The 17,193-nt window shown below is 49.5% G+C and overlaps 1 protein-coding gene across 2 annotated transcripts in view; it reads right to left on the bottom strand.

Moving 5' to 3' along the window:
* Positions 1-552: 552 nt before the first annotated feature.
* The window catches only part of DCAF7 (DDB1 and CUL4 associated factor 7), a 34,253-nt gene continuing 17,612 nt past the window's right edge, over positions 553-17,193 (bottom strand). The window contains exons 2-8 of one of the 2 annotated variants that reach the window (XR_519349.4): positions 13,869-14,027; positions 13,104-13,215; positions 12,662-12,780; positions 10,191-10,400; positions 8,146-8,263; positions 5,044-5,275; positions 553-625 (exon numbers count right to left, since the gene is read on the bottom strand). Coding sequence is in view for 1 of the 2 variants with exons in the window: in XM_002719469.5 (XP_002719515.1) it covers positions 5,103-5,275; positions 8,146-8,263; positions 10,191-10,400; positions 12,662-12,780; positions 13,104-13,215; positions 13,869-14,027 (891 nt within the window). In the remaining variant the exon portion in view is untranslated. Of the gene's footprint in view, positions 5,276-8,145; positions 8,264-10,190; positions 10,401-12,661; positions 12,781-13,103; positions 13,216-13,868; positions 14,028-17,193 lie in introns of both variants that reach the window. The other variant, XM_002719469.5, reaches the window with a different exon arrangement.

The following is a 17,193-nucleotide window of genomic DNA, read 5'->3' on the forward strand; positions in this document are numbered from 1 at the left end:
TATGTGATGTCTCCTCTGTTAGATTTACATCAGTCTGAGGAAGAGTCACGGTTCCGGCAGAGAGCAGGTGTTCCATGTTTTGTTAACTAAGCAACAGTGACCAAACAGGTGATAAAAGGTGATGAACCCAGGACAGGCATTTGGCAAAACAGTTGAGATACCTCTTGGGATGTTGGTATCCCATATTGGAGTGCCCGGGTTCAAGTCTCAACTCTGCTCTCGATTCCAGCTTTCTGCTAATGAGCACTCTAGTTGGTAGCAGATGATCGTTCAAGTACTTGGGCCCCTGTCACCCACATGGGAGACCCAGATTGAGTTCCTGGCACCTGGTTTTGGCCTGGCCCAGTCTTGGCTGTTGTGGGCATTTGGGGAGTGATCCAGTAGCTGGATAATCTCTGTCCACCTCTCTGTCTACCCTTCAAACAAATAAAATACAAACTTTGAAGATGATGAGTCAGGCAGTCAGGTAAGTGTGGAGTCTACTCTCCCAGCCATTGTCTCTGGAACATGACCAAGGTGGCAAGTGGGAACAAATGAATTCATCACAAGAAGTTCAATCTATACATGTTCAAGTTTTATTACAAAGTATGATGGGCAGAAAATACGGTACTTCTTAAACAGGAGGCTGAAACAGAATGAAAGGTTAAAGTTAGGTCTACTGTACTTAGGAAACAAGAAATAAAGTCATAGAAACTGTAACACTCCACGTTCAGGTGCCTTTGAAGCAGCTTTCAATGGAGATTTCCATCGTGGTTTCACAGCACAGTGTTAAAATGTATTACAAGCCCTGTGTACAGTCCTGAAGTAATGTTTATAAAAGGAAAATGACTACAGTTCAGTTCTGCAAAGAGACACTTCCTCTCCACCTGACCACGGGATGCCACAAAGCCTATAGCATAGAGGGAAAGTTTCAATATACCACAAGAAAGTTCATCCAGACACACTAGGCTAAAGGGCACAGAAATGAACTGGTTAGAGGTTAACATTTCAGAGAACAGGAAATCTCCATTTTCTACATAGAGCTTTAGACAATCATGCTACAAATTCAGAGCAGGAGGAGGAAGTCACTGACAGAGGGGTCATAAAATGCACAGCAATCAAAGCGGATGATTCACACTCGCTAAGCGAGTCACAGCCTCAGCTCAACAATCCCCATAACACACTGTGTGCCACAATCAACCCAAGGTGAGGACATTCATTTTAAATCACAGATATCCCAAGTTCATGTTCACCGGGTTGTCCCAAAGGACGGGGAGGTGCTTGTAAGTTCTCCAGCTCTTACACAGACTGTCAACACCTTTCTTCGTGAGTTCAAACTCTCTTTCACTTACTTGTTTCTGGTCTAATCTATTAGTCCAAGCCTTTTTGGGAAGGCATCTTTGTGTTTCCATATTTTAAAAACAACATCCAGAAAGTACCTGGAGAGGATCTAGTCCATATCTGACTTTGACCATCAGCAGCAATGACAACTGTGTGAGGAGGAGCGGGGCAGGCAAGGCTCTGCAACATGAGAACCTCAGCCGCCCGGCGGGGGCAGAGAGGACCACCGTCAGAGAGCCTGGGCCAGGGTTCGCTGGGCTTTTGCTCAGCTCAGCTCTCTTCCTGCCCAGCCTAAGTGCCAAGCATGACCCTCTTTCCTCGTCCTGGACTGCAGACAGCAAGGAGAGAAGTGAATTTTCAGGCTTCTTCTACTTCAGTGGCCTGTCCTACCTAAGAGAGCTGAAGGAGGCACAGTCCCGTGCTGCCCTCCTATGCCTGGTAAACCCGCGCTCCTGCACGTCCTTGCTGTCCAGGAACTCAGGGCCAGGCCTGCAACAAGAAAGGGCTATGGTGGAGAGGAGAGAGAAGAGGGAGAAAGCCTGCATGCCTGTTTACAACTTCCGCTTCTTGCTGCTCTAAACAGCAACCAAGAGTCACAGTCCAGAACAGTCACAGGGCTTCCACGGCGCACAGACTGGGACCACCAAACATCACCTCTGGCTGCTCTGCTGCTGAGAGGAGCCCTCTGACCCGCTCGGTCATCCTGTCAGCGCAGTTCACCAGCATCAGATGCCTGATTTACGGCCCAGGAAGGCCGACTCGGGCGAGGGCGTGGTCTCATTCCACACCCAGCTCAGACCCTCACTGCCCTTGCAAGTTGCCTGTCTGATCACACACACACCATCGACTTTCTCCAGGGTCTTAAATCTTCTAAAACTTCAGCCACAATGATCACCAAAATCTTGCCGGATTTCATTTTTTTTTCTTTCCTGTTTCTTCCTGGATCTTAGCCAATTCTCTGAGAGCTGATTCTGGGTCTGCAAAGAAAATTCTCACCGAGTTACCACGTGCCTCTGCTCTTCAAGTCCTCACCTTGCAGGCTGGTTCTTCCCTGGGGAGGGTTCTGACTCCCCTGGGTATAAACATGCAAGTCCTGGCCGGGCGTGGACCCACTCCCCAGCCCTCTGGTGGCAGAGACCTGAGGCCTGCTCTTTCCAGCAGCTTCCCCTTCCTCAGAGCAGGTGGGAGGGCACAGGTAGCTGCGGAGAGCTAGACACAGGGCCTCGGCGAGCTGCGCCGGCGCTCGGAGCTGCCTGCTTCCTAGTGAGGCCCGGGGCTGCTTGTCCACGACTGAGAACAGGTCCTCAGCCTCCCACCGGGCCAGCTGCCTGTCAATCTGAGGAGCTGAACAAATGAAGCGGAGCCTTGCTTCCGAAACCACCACAGATCTGTGCTTCCCAGAGGACCCAGAGGCTTTCCAGATCCCGAGACGGCAGAAATCCCCTCCTCAGCCGCGAGGCCGCCTGGCCTGTGGCATAAAGGGAGGACGAGAGAGCTGGGGCTTCAAGTCGCAGCAGCTGTGAGCACGTGTGGGTTTGCCTGAGTCCTGAGGAGGACGCAGGCAGACGGGATACACTGCAGGGCCTGGGGGAGGATGACGGGGCTGGGAGCCCACAGGGCAAGGGGGGAAACCGTCAGGGGCCCTTGGCTTCCAGAGTAATTAGCTATCTTATCCAATTCTTATCACTACTACTGTTAACACTTTTTCAAGTTGTTGTTTTTGAGCTTCGGCTGACAAATCTTCTCACCATTCAGACCAGGTCCAAGTGCAAGAATCCTGACTCAGAGCTCAGCAGAGACAAGCGTGGTCCCAGCAGGACCATGACCCCCTCTGGTAACCCCTCTCCACAGGCAGGAGCGGATGGGCTCCCAACACAGCAGTCATCAGCTCACTTGCTCCTACGGAGGGAAGGACCCCAGAGCCATTACCAAACGCTGTCAGCAGAGGAGCGTTCCAATCAAGAACCGCTGGCCTGCCCGCCCCCACCTCCCGGCCACGACGCCGTGTGATCTAGTGCTAAAGGCAGGAGTGAGCCTCATGCAGACGCCAGCAAAAAGCCCTCAAATCTGAACAAAGTATAAAGGCAGAAGAGCACAGGGCCTGACTACAATGAAGAGCCTTTTCTTCTGGGACAAGCCCCTGTGCAGCAAGCAGAGCTGTGACCTTTGGCATACAAATACATCCGCTTTGGAAAAGAAAGACTCAACCAAAAGGAGTTAAGGGCTCGAAGAACAAAATTAATTCTTTCATTTCTCAAGCAGGCAAGAGCCCAGGTGGACAAAACCACTGGTCTAAGGCCTGCTGGTCTCTTAATTTCAATGTGCAATTCAGAGGGTCTTGCAAACCTTCAGGCACTTGGCAGAGCACCAGGAACCAGGTGAACTCTGCCCCGGAGCATGTCCCACACTCTGACTGCCCAAGGACTCATCTAACAGCACGCACGGCCCCTCCACGGAACTCGCTCATGGAACGGAAACAGACACTTGCAGCTTCTCAGTCAACACAGCCACAGCCCACAAGTCCAATTCTGCTCGGAACCTGCATCTGGGGTGGGGGGTGCAGGTGGGGGTGGGGGCTTCACTGGCTGACCCTAGGGCCTCTGAGTCTGCAGCTAGTTGCTTAATGACCTGGGATCATCACCACCACTGGGTTCATCCCCTAGGACAGCTGCCAGTCACCTCCACTGAAGACCTTCCTCAGGGTCGCCACAGGGCACTCAAGCCCACGAGGAACCAGCAGGCCATCAGGAGCAGTGCACTCGCCACACAGAAACACCAAAGTCCAGCTTCCTGATCATTCCTGCCCACGGGTCAAGACACGAAACGCAACAGCCTAGTGTTTACACTTGGTGGGAAACAGACTCTGCAACCATGCACTGGAAAGAAACAGTAAATCCAGCTTTCCTGAGACTGTTCCTCTCAATTCTGGTACCCAGTTAGCCTGGTGGCCTGAGCGCTAGCTCATTCCCAACAGGGATGGGGACTGGGGTCGGGGGACCCAGCAGTGCTTCAGAGAGTGATGGGAGGCTTCCCGTGTCTGTTTCGGAGCCCAGAATGGCCCTGAGAAGAGCCAGGCTGAGGCAAGGTGTGAGGAGTGGGCAGACTGCAGAGCACCAAGGTGGCTTGGGACCCCCGGTCAGGGAGGTGCCACACAGGCAGTGACTCAAGAAGGCAAACTGCTCATGGGGTCAGGGCCCAGCCCCAGCTCCAGACCCTGAGGGAAGAGAGGAAGGTGCAGAGGTGGAGGACTGGGAAACACAGGAAGAAACCAGAGGAGTAAAATTCTGTCCATAAAAAAATTAGCCTGGTAGGTAAAAAATATACAAAGTTGAAATTTGTGAAAGACACTGATTCTAGGAGGAAAGACAACTTTAAATTGGTATTTGATCCCGTGTAAGTGCTGGCGTGGACATGGACAAGACACACACTGCTGCCTTGGGCAGCAAACAGACAGACATCTGGGCCAGATGAATAAAACACAGCCAGTGCTTGTACTGCTCATTAACACGACAGCTGACAAACAAATATACAGAAACTTTTAATCAAGGAAGGAAGAGAGAAACTCTTAAAACTCAGCCCTGGGCCGAGGAGGCGCCACACAGCACTGAGTCCAGCACGGAGAGCGACAGGGTGACTGGCCAGGAACTCCTAGAGTAGCTTCTGGTAACAGTGGGTGCAAAGCAACAAAAGACATACTGGCCACCGGAACAGGTTTCTTCTTACTCTGGGGGTGGGGCAGAGGCGGGAACACGAGCCCCTGCCCCGAGGGTGCACCACCAACACTACACTCTGAGTATCTCGAGGCAGTTGTTGTAGCAGATGGCGATCCAGTCGGGCTGGGTCGACGCCCACTGCACATTGTTGATCTCTCCTTCGGCTGTGTAGGCCAGGATAGGGTCCTCGATGGCCCGGGGCATTTGCTGGATGTCCCAGATGAGAGCCTGATGGTCATCCGCTAAGGACAAACAAAGCCAGCACGCAAGGTCACAGCACGACTCAGGAAATGGGAACAAAGATCCCTACATGCGGGGAGCAGGTCACAGTTTAGAAAGCATTTGCTGACCAAACTTCTGTGGGGCTTTTATGTTAAACCCCCATTCTATAGATGAGGAAACTGAGATTCAGAAATGCTAAGGCACTCACCCCAAGTCACACGGTTAGACAGCCTGCGAGCGGTAGAGCCAGGATGCACATCTGGGCCTCAAACATGTCCCAGATGTTCCAGGCTCTATCTACTGCCCCGGTTTTCAGCAGAATGGGACTTACACGGGCTCCTCTCATTGGGGTCGGGCTTCAGGAGAAAATTAATGGTTAAAGATCCCTCTCTGATGAGCCCATTTAATGTGAGTCTCCCCCCAGCCCCTCCAACCCATTTCATGGACACTTATACTTCAGTGAAGTGTTGTTATACAGATGATTGTGTGGACATGTGCTATTAAATTTGTTTTCCCAACAAAAGAGCTATAGGAATCACCAGAAAGAAGGTAATCATCTTAAAAATATACATGAGCACATGAAAAACAGTTAGATGGAAATATATCAAAATGAGAATGGCAAAAATATTAGAATGGCAAGGTTGTAAGTTATGTTTGTATTTCAGTAGTTCCTACCTAAGTGGTCCATAATGTGGTCATATTACTTTTATAATCAAAATAAAAGTTCTCAATTTAATGAAAGGGGAAAAAAAAAGAAGCAGTGATCTTCAGAGCCATAGTATCCCCCAAATTACCACTCATTCTCATCTCAAAGCCAGTCTGGTGTGCATGGGGAATCCGAACAAACTAAACTCCAACAAGCCAGGCTAACTGTGGCAAACTGGCCTTTGAAGGCCACACAACTTGGGCAAGGTACAAGGTGCCCTTCTCAGGGATAATTTACTTTAAAAGACTGGGAATTGCTTTCAGTCTAAAGCCCTGAGTCCCTCTTCTTTAAGTGCCAATCCAGCTCCCTTCAGCCCCTGAGTCCCTCTTCTTTAAGTGCCAATCCAGCTCCCTTCAGCAACAGCTCCTGTGTTGCAACACACAAAAGTGAGCCAGGCAGAGGGGCACGAGATGTGGCTTCTGCTTGGCCAGTTCTGCTCTCCACGAACAGCAGATGACACAGTTCCTTTTTCCCTTCTCCCATCCCACCCTAGCCACCAAAAGCAGGCAATAATGAAGCAGGCAGACCACAATCTGAGGACCAGAAGGCAGCACGGGCCCCAGCTGCTCCTCAACGGGACATGCAGGCATGGGCAAGGGCCAAAACCAGGAAAAACTCCTACCTTCTAAACTGATGCTAACATGGCACAAAGTCACCAACACTACGTTACTTCTGTGGCTCTGCAGTGAGCCAGGTTCATTATAAGGCTACTGATTAGCGAGGAGAAGAAAGGTATGTTAGGAGGCAGCTAGATGCACTGAAAAAGAGGAGGAGCAGAACCCTCTGTGGCTCACACAGAATCCTGTAAACCAGAGGGATCCACGCTCGTATTTGGGGGTACACAAAGGGTCTGGAAGGAGACACTACAGCTTGCTCCAGAGGCCACCTTCCTACCAAATCTCCCTCGGCTTGGTTTTCACTTTTAACAACATGATCACTAGAATAAAAGCATGCTGATGACCAGCTGTTTTTAAACACCTCTCTCTCTCTCTTTTTTTTTTTTTAATAAAGATCTATTTATTTATTTGAAAGTCACAGTTACACAGAGAGAAGAAGCAGAGAGAGAGAGAGAGAGAGAGAGAGAAAGAGAGAGAGAGAGAGAGAGAGGTCTTCCATTTACTGGTTCACTCCCCAGTTGGCTGCGATAGCCAGAGGTGTGCCCATCCGAAGCCGGGAGCCAAGAGCTTCCTCTGGGTCTCCCACGTGGGTGCAGGGGCCCAAGGACTCGAGCCATCTTCCACCACTTTCCCAGGCCATAGCAGAGAGCTGGATTGGAAGTGGAACAGCTGGGTCCTGAACCAGCACCCACATGGGATGCTGGCACTACAGGCAGCGGCTTAACCTGCTATGCCACAGCGTTGGCCCCTCCACACCTCTCAATAGCCAAGGTCATGTGGGGCCCTTTAGTGCCTGCAGAGTTCACAGTGAGCTCTTTATAGTGTGGCCTCAGAGGTCCCAGGGAGACGCCCAGGTTGGCTGTCCCAAAGATCCTGTGGCATCCAAGAGGGACGCCTTCTCTGTCTCACATTCTTGGATCTGAGTCCCTTGCACCAACCTAGAACTCTGGTGTGTGTGTGGGTGCATATAACACACAGGCCAATCCCCGACACGTGATATAAGTTGTATGTACAAGATGCTCCAACAGGGACTGGCATTGTGGCACACCGGGCTAAGCCTTCGCCTGTGGCGCTGGCATCCCATATGGGTGCCGGTTCTAGTTCCAGCTGCTCCTCTTCCAATCCAGCTCCCTGCTAATGGCCTGGAAAAGCAGTAGAAGATGGCCCAAGTGCTTGGGTCCCTGCACCCACGAGGAAGACCTGGAAGAAGCTCCTGGCTCTTGGCTTTGGATTAGCTCAACTCTGGCCATTGAGACCTTTTGGGGAGTGAACCAGCAGATAGAAGACTTTTTCTCTGACTTCCCCTCTCTGCCTGTAACTCTACCTCACAAGTAAATAAATAAAATCATAAAACAAAACAAAACAAAAAAAGATGCTCTGACAGCACTGAGGGTATGGGATCACCTGCGAATGTGAACTATTTTATTTTCACAAGTGTGGGGAGGCTCTGAATTGAACTATGTCATGTGGAAGTCTCCAACTGTCCTTGGAAAACAGCAAGGTCTGTTAACTGTAAGGAGCCAAGAGTGGCAGATTTCCTTATTACCCGTCCCCCCACCATGGTTACCTGCAGTACAGATGTGGCAGGAAGAATGCGGGGCCCAGGCAATGCCATTGACACAGGCTCGGTGGTTGTTTAACCTGGCAACAGGTGTGCAGGGAACTCGGACGTCCAGAATCACCACCTGCAGAAACACAAGTATAAGGCCCAGGAACTTGGGGTGTAACAGAAGAAACACGAGAACCAAAGACACTACACCAGGGAAAATCTTGTTTAAGTGTCACTTTTTCATTTGTGGACTTAAAGAATATTAGAGATGCAGGTTTTCCTAAGGATTGAGGAAAAAAGAAAACACAGAACACAGGTAGTGAGGGATAGGAAAGGGGGATGGAAAAGGTAACACATATTTAGACGATCCACCAATTCCTGGCAGGTGCCTGAGAGAAGAATTCTGTACATCTCAGCTGGACAGAATGAGAGCCCTGGCAAGGCAGAATCTGGAACCAATGAAGAAGTCTAAGGAACTGGCTTCATCAAACCAACGCTAACCACGTGCCTGCCACCCACCTTTATTGAGTAACAGGCTACAGAGAGAGCTGCCATTCCTAGATTCCTAGATGTGTTTGCTAAAGCTGGACGACTCTGCCCAGACCACCCAAGGGGATTTTTTTTTTCCCCTCAGCACCAAAAGCACAAATGATTTAGTTTACTTTTTTTTTTTTTTTTTTTTTTTTGACAGGCAGAGTGGACAGTGAGAGAGAGAGACAGAGAGAAAGGTCTTCCTTTGCCGTTGGTTCACCCTCCAATGGCCGGCGCACCGCGCCTATCCAAAGGCAGGAGCCAGGTGCTTCTCCTGGTCTCCCATGGGGTGCAGGGCCCAAGCACTTGGGCCGTCCTCCACTGCACTCCCTGGCCACAGCAGAGCTGGCCTGGAAGAGGGACAACCAGGACAGAATCCGGTGCCCCGAGCGGGACTAGAACCCAGTGTGCCGGCGCCGCAAGGCGGAGGATTAGCCTACTGAGCCGTGGCGCTGGCCCATTTAGTTTACTCTTAAGTACTATTTTTCTTGGCACCAACTCTCCAAGTATGAAAAGTTGTTGGGGCCAGCGTTGTGGCATAGTGGGAAAAGCCACCACCTGCAGCACCGGCATTCCATACGGGTGCAGGTTCAAGTCCCGGCTGCTCCACTCCTTTTTTTTTTCTTCTTTCCTTCCTTTCTTTCTTTCTTTCTTTTCTTTTCTTTTCTTTTCTTTTCTTTTCTTTTCTTTTCTTTTCTTTTTTTTTTTTTTTTTAAGATTTTGTGTATTTATATGAAAGACAGAGTTACAGTCAGAGACAGGGAAAGACAGACAGGTCCTCCATCTGTTGGTTCATTCCCCAAATGGCTGCAGTGGCCAGAACTGGGGCAATCTGAAGCCAGGAGCCAGGAGCTTCTTCCTGGTCTCCCATGTGGGTGCAGGTGCCCATGGACTTGGGCCAACTTCTACTGCTTTCCCAGGCCATAGCAAGAGAGCCGATCAGAAGAACAGCTGGGACACAAACTGGCACCCACATGGGATGCTGGTGCAGCAGGCAGAGGCTTAGCCTATTGCACCACAGTACCAGCTCCCTGATGATGTCCTGGGAAAGCAGCAGAGGATGGCCTGAGTTTTGGGCCCATGTACCCATGTGGGAGATCTAGATGAAGCTCTCGGCTCCAGGCTTTGGACTGTTCCAGCCCCGCCCATTATGGCCACTGGGGAGTGAACTGGTGGATGGAAGATCTCTCTCGCTGTCTCTCCCTCCTCTTCCCCACTCTGCAACTCTAACTTTCAAATAAATAAATAAATCTTAAAAAAAAAAAAAAAAAGAAAAAATTCTTAGCCACAGTCCTTGTCCTAGATCAGGCTTTCTCAGCCTTGGCATTATGGACATTTCAGGGGGATAATACTTTGCCAGGAAGCTGTCCTGTGCACTGTAGAAAGCGTAGCAGCCTCCCAGATCCATCTGACCCTGGACATTTCCAAAGATCCCCTGGGGGCAAGGCTGCCACCAGTAGAGAACCAATCTAAGCACTCGTCAGCGCTGGAGTTCAGTGGCAGGGCCTGTGTTAGACTGGGCGGGTGCTCACCTCCATTCCATCCATGGCCATGGTGGCCAGGTAGTTAGGGTCCTGCTTGTTCCAGCAGAGGCGCAGCAATGGGTGATGCTGTGGGTCTTCATAAATGATGGTGCTGTGTTCCAGATGACGGAGGTCAAACATTCGCACGGAGCCATCAGCACCCACAGACGCAAACATGTCTCTGCCACCCCCAGCCCGGCTAAACGCGATGTCATAGACCTATTGTGGAAAAGGAAGCTTCAGTCAGATGCAGAACTGTTACCTCCTTTTCCTATAGCAGGGAAATCTAATTCATCTAAACCTGGTCCGGAGACCAAGAGGTGAAACAACTTTGAGTTATGGGGAGGTTCAGGAACCCCTACATTCACAAATGGGCGTAGGATCACTGTCGTCCTTCCATACATTCTGCTTCTTCCCTAGGACGATTTATTCTTGTATGTGAATCTATTCAGGTTTGAATCATTGTGTTCCGCATTTATCATTTGCTACAAACACTGCTTATCACACATGTCTCTGAAGAAACAGAGGCAGAGAGAATGGAGAGCTTCAGAGAAACAGAGGGACTGAGACAGAGAGGCCAGAGGCACACATGTGAAAACAGACAGAAAGAAAATCACAAATGTCAGACAAAACCCATCTTCTGGGGTCGAGGATAATAATGACAGCTGACTTCTGGGGATACCTGAGTGGAATCCGTCACTACACGCTGCAGCTCCAGGATCCTGGAGGTCCTGCCAGCTAAGGGCCACAGCCACAGCCTGGAATGCCCTTTTCTCCGGCTGACTACAGAGAGCGTGCCCCTCTTTCATGGCAGGAGTGAGGAAAGGCTTAAAAGGGACCTGGGCAGTCACCACAAGGAGACATGCAGCGTGGCACCAACACCTCAAGGGCCCGTCCAGCGCTGTGCAGCTACAGGGCATGTCCTGCTCACCGTGCCAGCTCTCTGCACCCTCAGGGACAGAGATGCCACAGGTGCCCCCGAGCAGTGTGGACAAGGTGTAAAGTGCCTCAGCCTTGAGTGGCTGCCCCTTCATCTGCGCCCACTAGTGTGGCTCATCAGAAACAGAGGGAAGGTGACAAGTGCCGGCTACAATAATCCTCCCTCTACTCTCATCTGCCACCAGAGCCTCCCTTACTTCAACAGACAGATGTGGGCTGGTTTCTTGGGCTTATGCCTTTAAGGCTAGGGCTTCAGTCCAGGGTTTGTCTGCTGTTACGATCTGCCCCGGCCCTCCATCCTGCTCTTCTCTGTATCTTAAGAGAACTGATTCCTACAGGCTGCATTTGGCTTTTTATTTGTCTGCCAGCTGTTACTCAGCCTGGGAAGCTGGAGGGGGAGGGGCAGGGAGAAGTTGTGGTATTTTTCCTCCCCTGTTTCCTGAAGCATTTCCGCCAGGTAAATCGAACCCCAGGCTCCAGTACCCCGCTTCCTGCTCTGGCCCCTTGGCTCAGGGGCAGCAGCAACTCCCCATGCTCCCAGCCTCCAGAACGCCTCACGGCTGCCTACGTGGCTTCTCAGCTTTACCAAGCAGCATCTGAATAAGCAAACCCCCACTGCTGAAAAGTTCCCCTTTTTTTGGGTTGGACCTAAAAGAACAGCAGGCTAAGTTGTCACACACGCAGGATGTGTTAACTTGTTCCACTTGATGCCAACAGTTTCCAGAAGTTCCTTTCTTGTCCTCTCTGCAGGATCAACTCTTTATCTGACCCTTGGTCAGCAGCAGTCAAGTCTTGTAACAGATCTTACCCTCAGGAGCACAAAAAGCCAAAGAACCGGCCCGACTAATTATGAAGGATAACCTCGCCATTCTGTTGACAGCCTTAAGGTTCTAAGCTGAGGTGAAGGCATTCATTCTCTTTTATCTGTGTGCGTATTAATACCTCCAGCTGTGAGAGTAAAGTAGAAAAGGAAACACTACCCACAGGAAGTCAGTGCCGGGGCATGGAATGGCTCTAGGAGGAACACTGATGACCATTTTCCAAAAATCACCTGGAAGAATGCCTTGATTAAAACACAAAGAGCTTCCCTCAGCATTTCCAAGATACAGAAGACACATCATCATTAAAGAGAAATATGTTCAATTCCAAATAGCATCAAAGTACAAAGATTAAGTGAACACATTAGAATTTCAGAATACAATGTCGGAGAAAACCTGATAATTAGGTTTGAACATCAGGAAATTCTCCGTCTTCTTGTCTTCCTCATCTCCCAAACAACTAATGTCTCCAAACAGTTGCTACTCTGTGACTATTTTTTAATCATATCAGTTCTCAGCTTGTCTATATGTAGCTGACACTAAAAAAAAGCAACCTCTGTCATGAAAAGAAAAACCAGACCATAAAATAAGTCATCTATGTCCAAAAATCATTAATTACAACAACGTTGTTTTGACACATTCCTGTGTTGCTGTGCTGTGATGATTTTCTACTTTGCAAAACAGAGAGCGCCCTCGCCTCTCACAGAAAGCACCGCATCTTACCTCTTTGTCATGGGCGATCAGCTGGGTCTTCACGTGGCCAGACACAAGATTCACTCGTCCCAGCACCTGCCCTGTCTCCAGCCCCCAGATGGTGCAAGTCGTGTCAATGCTTGAGGTCCCTGCAAATGACCAACGCCAGTCAGTGCCGCTGGGAAAGAGGTTCCCAGCAAACTTCCTCCTGGGCCTGCTCATCTGCTCGGCACAGGGAGGGAGCCAGCGAGCCACAGAGTCAGGTAGTCAGCCCTCATTTCAGAGTCTTAGATTTTAACTGGAGAGGTAAGAGATACACAACGAAAAGCTCGACTGCATGTGAGGAATTAATAGCTACCTGCCATAGTTGCCTGTTTCCCATCAGGCCTTGCTCTAGGCTGATGCATGCAGCTCAGTGTCACAGCTAAGCAAATGCACCTTTGCTTCTTCAAGCATTGTGTAACCCCCTTACCTAAAAGATAGGGATCCACCTCATTCCAGTCAAAGGAAGTCAGGGGAGCACAGAAATCAGAGTTCTTGTTGTTGTTCAGCAAACATTCCAGCCTGGTCTCTGTTTCACCAACCTAAAGGAGCAGTCATTTTTGAAGATCAGCGTCTTATCATCATGAGCAAGCTTAAAAGCCCCCTGCTTAGACAGTTTCTTAGTAAATACAGGTTTTGAGGGAAAACATTTTTATCACAAAGAAAGATAAACCCGGAGGGACTGGGTTCCTCTCCTGCTCTTCTCCTCTGCCCAGCTCCACATTCTGAATTTCCACCCCTGCACCTTTCTAGAGAAGAGGTCGTCTCTCCTTGCCTAGCTGGTCTCTGCGCCCCCTGCTGGCAAGGGTGCCGCTGACTACCAGCTCAGCTGAGAGGCGAGGCGAGATCCACTCACACACTTTATCAGAATCAATGGTCTGGTATTTTGTCTAATTTACTCAAAAACAGCTTGGCTGTAAACGGCATAAGAGATCTCAAGTATCCCCAAATGCACTGAAAGTTACCACTGTTGTCAGGTTAACTGAGCCCCAGATTTCTAGGGCTGACTGCAACCAGCAACAAGATGTCATGGGGTTTTAGATTTGCTAGAAAACCTGCCGAGCCCAGCATCAGTTGTGATAAGCTTCCCTTGTTCTTCCATGCTGCGGTGAGTTGCTACCTGCAGCCCGTCTGTTCTCTGGGTCTCTACACTTTGACAGCTGACACTGTGAGAGCCATTTGTCTGGCAGCTTACCCTCCATACACGGAGATAGTCGCCGCTGGTCGCCAGCAGATCTGGGTAGACACCTTTTGTGTCAGGGATCCACATGAGCTTTGTGGTTGGGTATGGGTGGTCAAAGGTATTTCGGCAGATGAACTCTGAACTCTCCTCATCTAAACCAACAAGCTGAACCTGTAATACATCAACATTGGACCACATAAACATCTGTGTTCCTGAGCAGTATGAAATACAAGAGATCCCTGATCAGTGCAGTCTCAAGACCACACTATACTTAACTGCAGAGATAAAACCATTACTGTGAGAAGGCTCCGAGTCCATTCATTCCACCTCTACCCAGATTTGCCTTCCTAAGGCCCATTTATGAACACAAAAACTTAAAACACATAGGCCGGGGCTGGCACTCTGGTGCAGTAGATCAATCCTCTGCCTGTGGCACTGACATTTCAAAGGGTGCCAGTTCTAGTCCTGGCTGCTACTCTTCTGATCTATCTCTCTGCTATGGCTTGGGAAAGCAGTGGAAGATGGCCCAAGCGCTTGGGCCCCTGCATCTGCGTGGGAGACCTGGAAGAGGCTCCTGGCTCCTGTCTTCAGATCAGCCCAGCTCCAACCGTTTTGGCCATCTAGGAAGCAAACCAGTGGATGGAAGACCTTTCTCTCTATCTCTCCCTCTCAATGTCGGTAACTCTACCTTTCAAATAGATAAATAAATTAAAAAATCTTGAAAAAAAAAAAAAAAGGGGGCCACCCAAGTGCCCAGTTTATCCCTGTGGATTATCTTTTTTTTTTTTTTTTTAAAGATTTATTTATTTGAAAAGCAGAGTTACAGAGAGGCAGAGGCAAAAAGAGAGGTCTTCCATCTGCTGGTTCACTCCCCAGATGGCTGAAACAGCCAGAGCTGTGCTGATCTGAAGTCAGGAGTCAATAGCTTCTTCCGGGTCTCCCATGCAGGTGCAGGGTCCCAAGGACTTGAGCCATCTTCTACTGCTTTCCCAGGCCATAGCAGAGAGCTGGATCGGAAGATGGGTAGCCAGGACTCAAACCAGTGCCCATAAGGGATGCCAGCACTGCAGGCGGCAGCTTTACCTACTACCCACAGTGATGGCCCTCTTTGTGATAATCTTATTTGCTGAAGTCATCATGGCTCTTTTAAGATTACTTTAGTCCCTCAGTTGGAACAGAGAGACAGAAGCAAAGACAGAATGATAAAAAAAAAAAAAAAATACATGGCTACTGCTGGAGAGAACAGGTATTGTGCCTATTCAACTAGGACTGACACAAATATCTGCTGGATTAAAAAATGCACTAACACGGGGTCAGTGTTGTGGCTCAGAAGGGTAAGCTGGCATCCCATATGAGCAATGGTTCAAGTTTCAGCTGCTCCACTTCTGACCCAGCTTCCTGATGATATACCCGGGAAGGCAGTGGAAGATGGCCCAAATGCTTGGGCCCCTGCTACCCACATAGAACCAGATGGAGTTCCAGGTTCTTTGCTCCAGCCTAGCCCAGCCCTGACCATTGCACCAGCAGATGGAAGATCTCTCTCAACCTCTGTCTCACCTTCTCTGTAGCTCTGCCTTTCAAATAAATAAATAAATCTTAAAAATAAAAAAAAAAAAAGGCACAGCGACAGACTGCCTAATCCCAGCCTTGTAAATTTCTTTGTCTCTCAGTGCAGATTCAAAGCTTTTTTTTTTTTTTTTTGACAGGCAGAGTGGACAGTGAGAGAGAGAGACAGGGAGAAAGGTCTTCCTTTGCCGTTGGTTCACCCTCCAATGGCTGCCGCGGTCGGCGCGCTGCAGCCAGCGCACCGTGCTGATCCGATGGCAGGAGCCAGGTGCTTCTCCTGGTCTCCCATGGGGTGCAGGGCCCAAGCACTTGGGCCATCCTCCACTGCACTCCCTGGCCACAGCAGAGAGCTGGCCTGGAAGAGGGGCAACCGGGACAGAATCTGGCACCCCGACCGGGACTAGAACCCAGTGTGCCGGCGCCACAAGGCGGAGGATTAGCCTAGTGAGCCGCAGCGCCGGCCTCAAGGCTTTCATTTTAAGTGTACCATGCCAGATCATCAGTCAGGCCAAGAAGCACCCAAGCTTTATCCCTCTCTTCCTGTTTATTGGAGTAGGAGGTACTACAGCTGCATTGTAGGTCATGTGTCTGGGATTGTTCAATTCAGATGTCAGCTGGGCAAGAAAGAATAACCCAGAACGCTAGATTACAGCAAACTGAAAAAAGAAGGTCCAGACCTCTAAATGAAATGTTTCAGGGCCGGCACTGTGGCATACTGGGTAAAGTTGCCTGCACCCACGTGGGAGATCCTGAAGAAGCTCCTAGCTCCTGGCTTCAGATTGGCATAGCTCCAGCCGTTGCAGCCAATTGGGGAGTGAACCAGTGGATGGAAGACCTCTCTCTCTCTCTCTGCCTCTCCTCTGTTTAACTCTTTCAAATAAATAAATCTTAAAAAAAAGTTTCACCATAAAGCTGCTTAGAATGAAAGTCTTCTAGAAGCCACCCACACAATTTGCCACTTAATCAGGAAATATTTCTCCTCTAACTGCATGCAGTAATGTTGATTCAATTTACTGATCAGTTTATTACACTGATCAGTAAGTATGTGAAACTTGAAAAAAATAAAGAAAAGAGTGCATGCTTTGGTGATTACTAACCCTAGTGGTGCTGGTGAAATTGGCAAGGTGGCTTTAAAAACAATGTATGTATGGGGCTGGCGCTGTGGCGTAGCAGGTAAAGCTGCCGCCTGCAGTGCTGGCATCCCATATGGGTGCCAGTTCAAGACCTGGCTGCTCCACTTCCAATCCAGCCCTCTGCTATGGCCTGGGAAAGCAGTGGAAAATGGCCCAAATCCTTGGGCCCCTGTACCCGCGTGGGAAGACCCAGAGGAAGCTCCTGGCTCCTGGCTTCAGATTGGTGCAATTTGGCCATTGAAGCCAACTGGGGAGTGAACCAGCAGATGGAAGACCTCTCTCTGCCTCTCCTTTATGTATCTCTTTCATATAAATAAAATAAATCTTTTTTAAAAAATGTACGTATAGGCTGTACCTTTGAGGGTTTTATTCAGTAGGTCTGAGCATGGGCTCTTTTTCTTTCCTTTAAAAAAGGGAAAGCTCTACAGGTTATTCTAACATAGCGCATATATATAGACAGAACTGAGGGGCCATTGTTGTGGCACAGAGGTTAAGTAAGCTGCTCTTATGACACTGGTTTCCCATATCAAAGGTCTGGTTCAAGTCTCAGCTACTCCACTTCCAATCCAGTTTCCTGCTGATGTGCTTGAGAAGCAACAGAAGACGGCCCAACTACTTGGACCCCTGCCACCAGGAAA

The sequence above is a fragment of the Oryctolagus cuniculus genome, chromosome 17 (assembly GCF_964237555.1).
Source record: "Oryctolagus cuniculus chromosome 17, mOryCun1.1, whole genome shotgun sequence".
NCBI classification, from domain to species: domain Eukaryota; kingdom Metazoa; phylum Chordata; class Mammalia; order Lagomorpha; family Leporidae; genus Oryctolagus; species Oryctolagus cuniculus.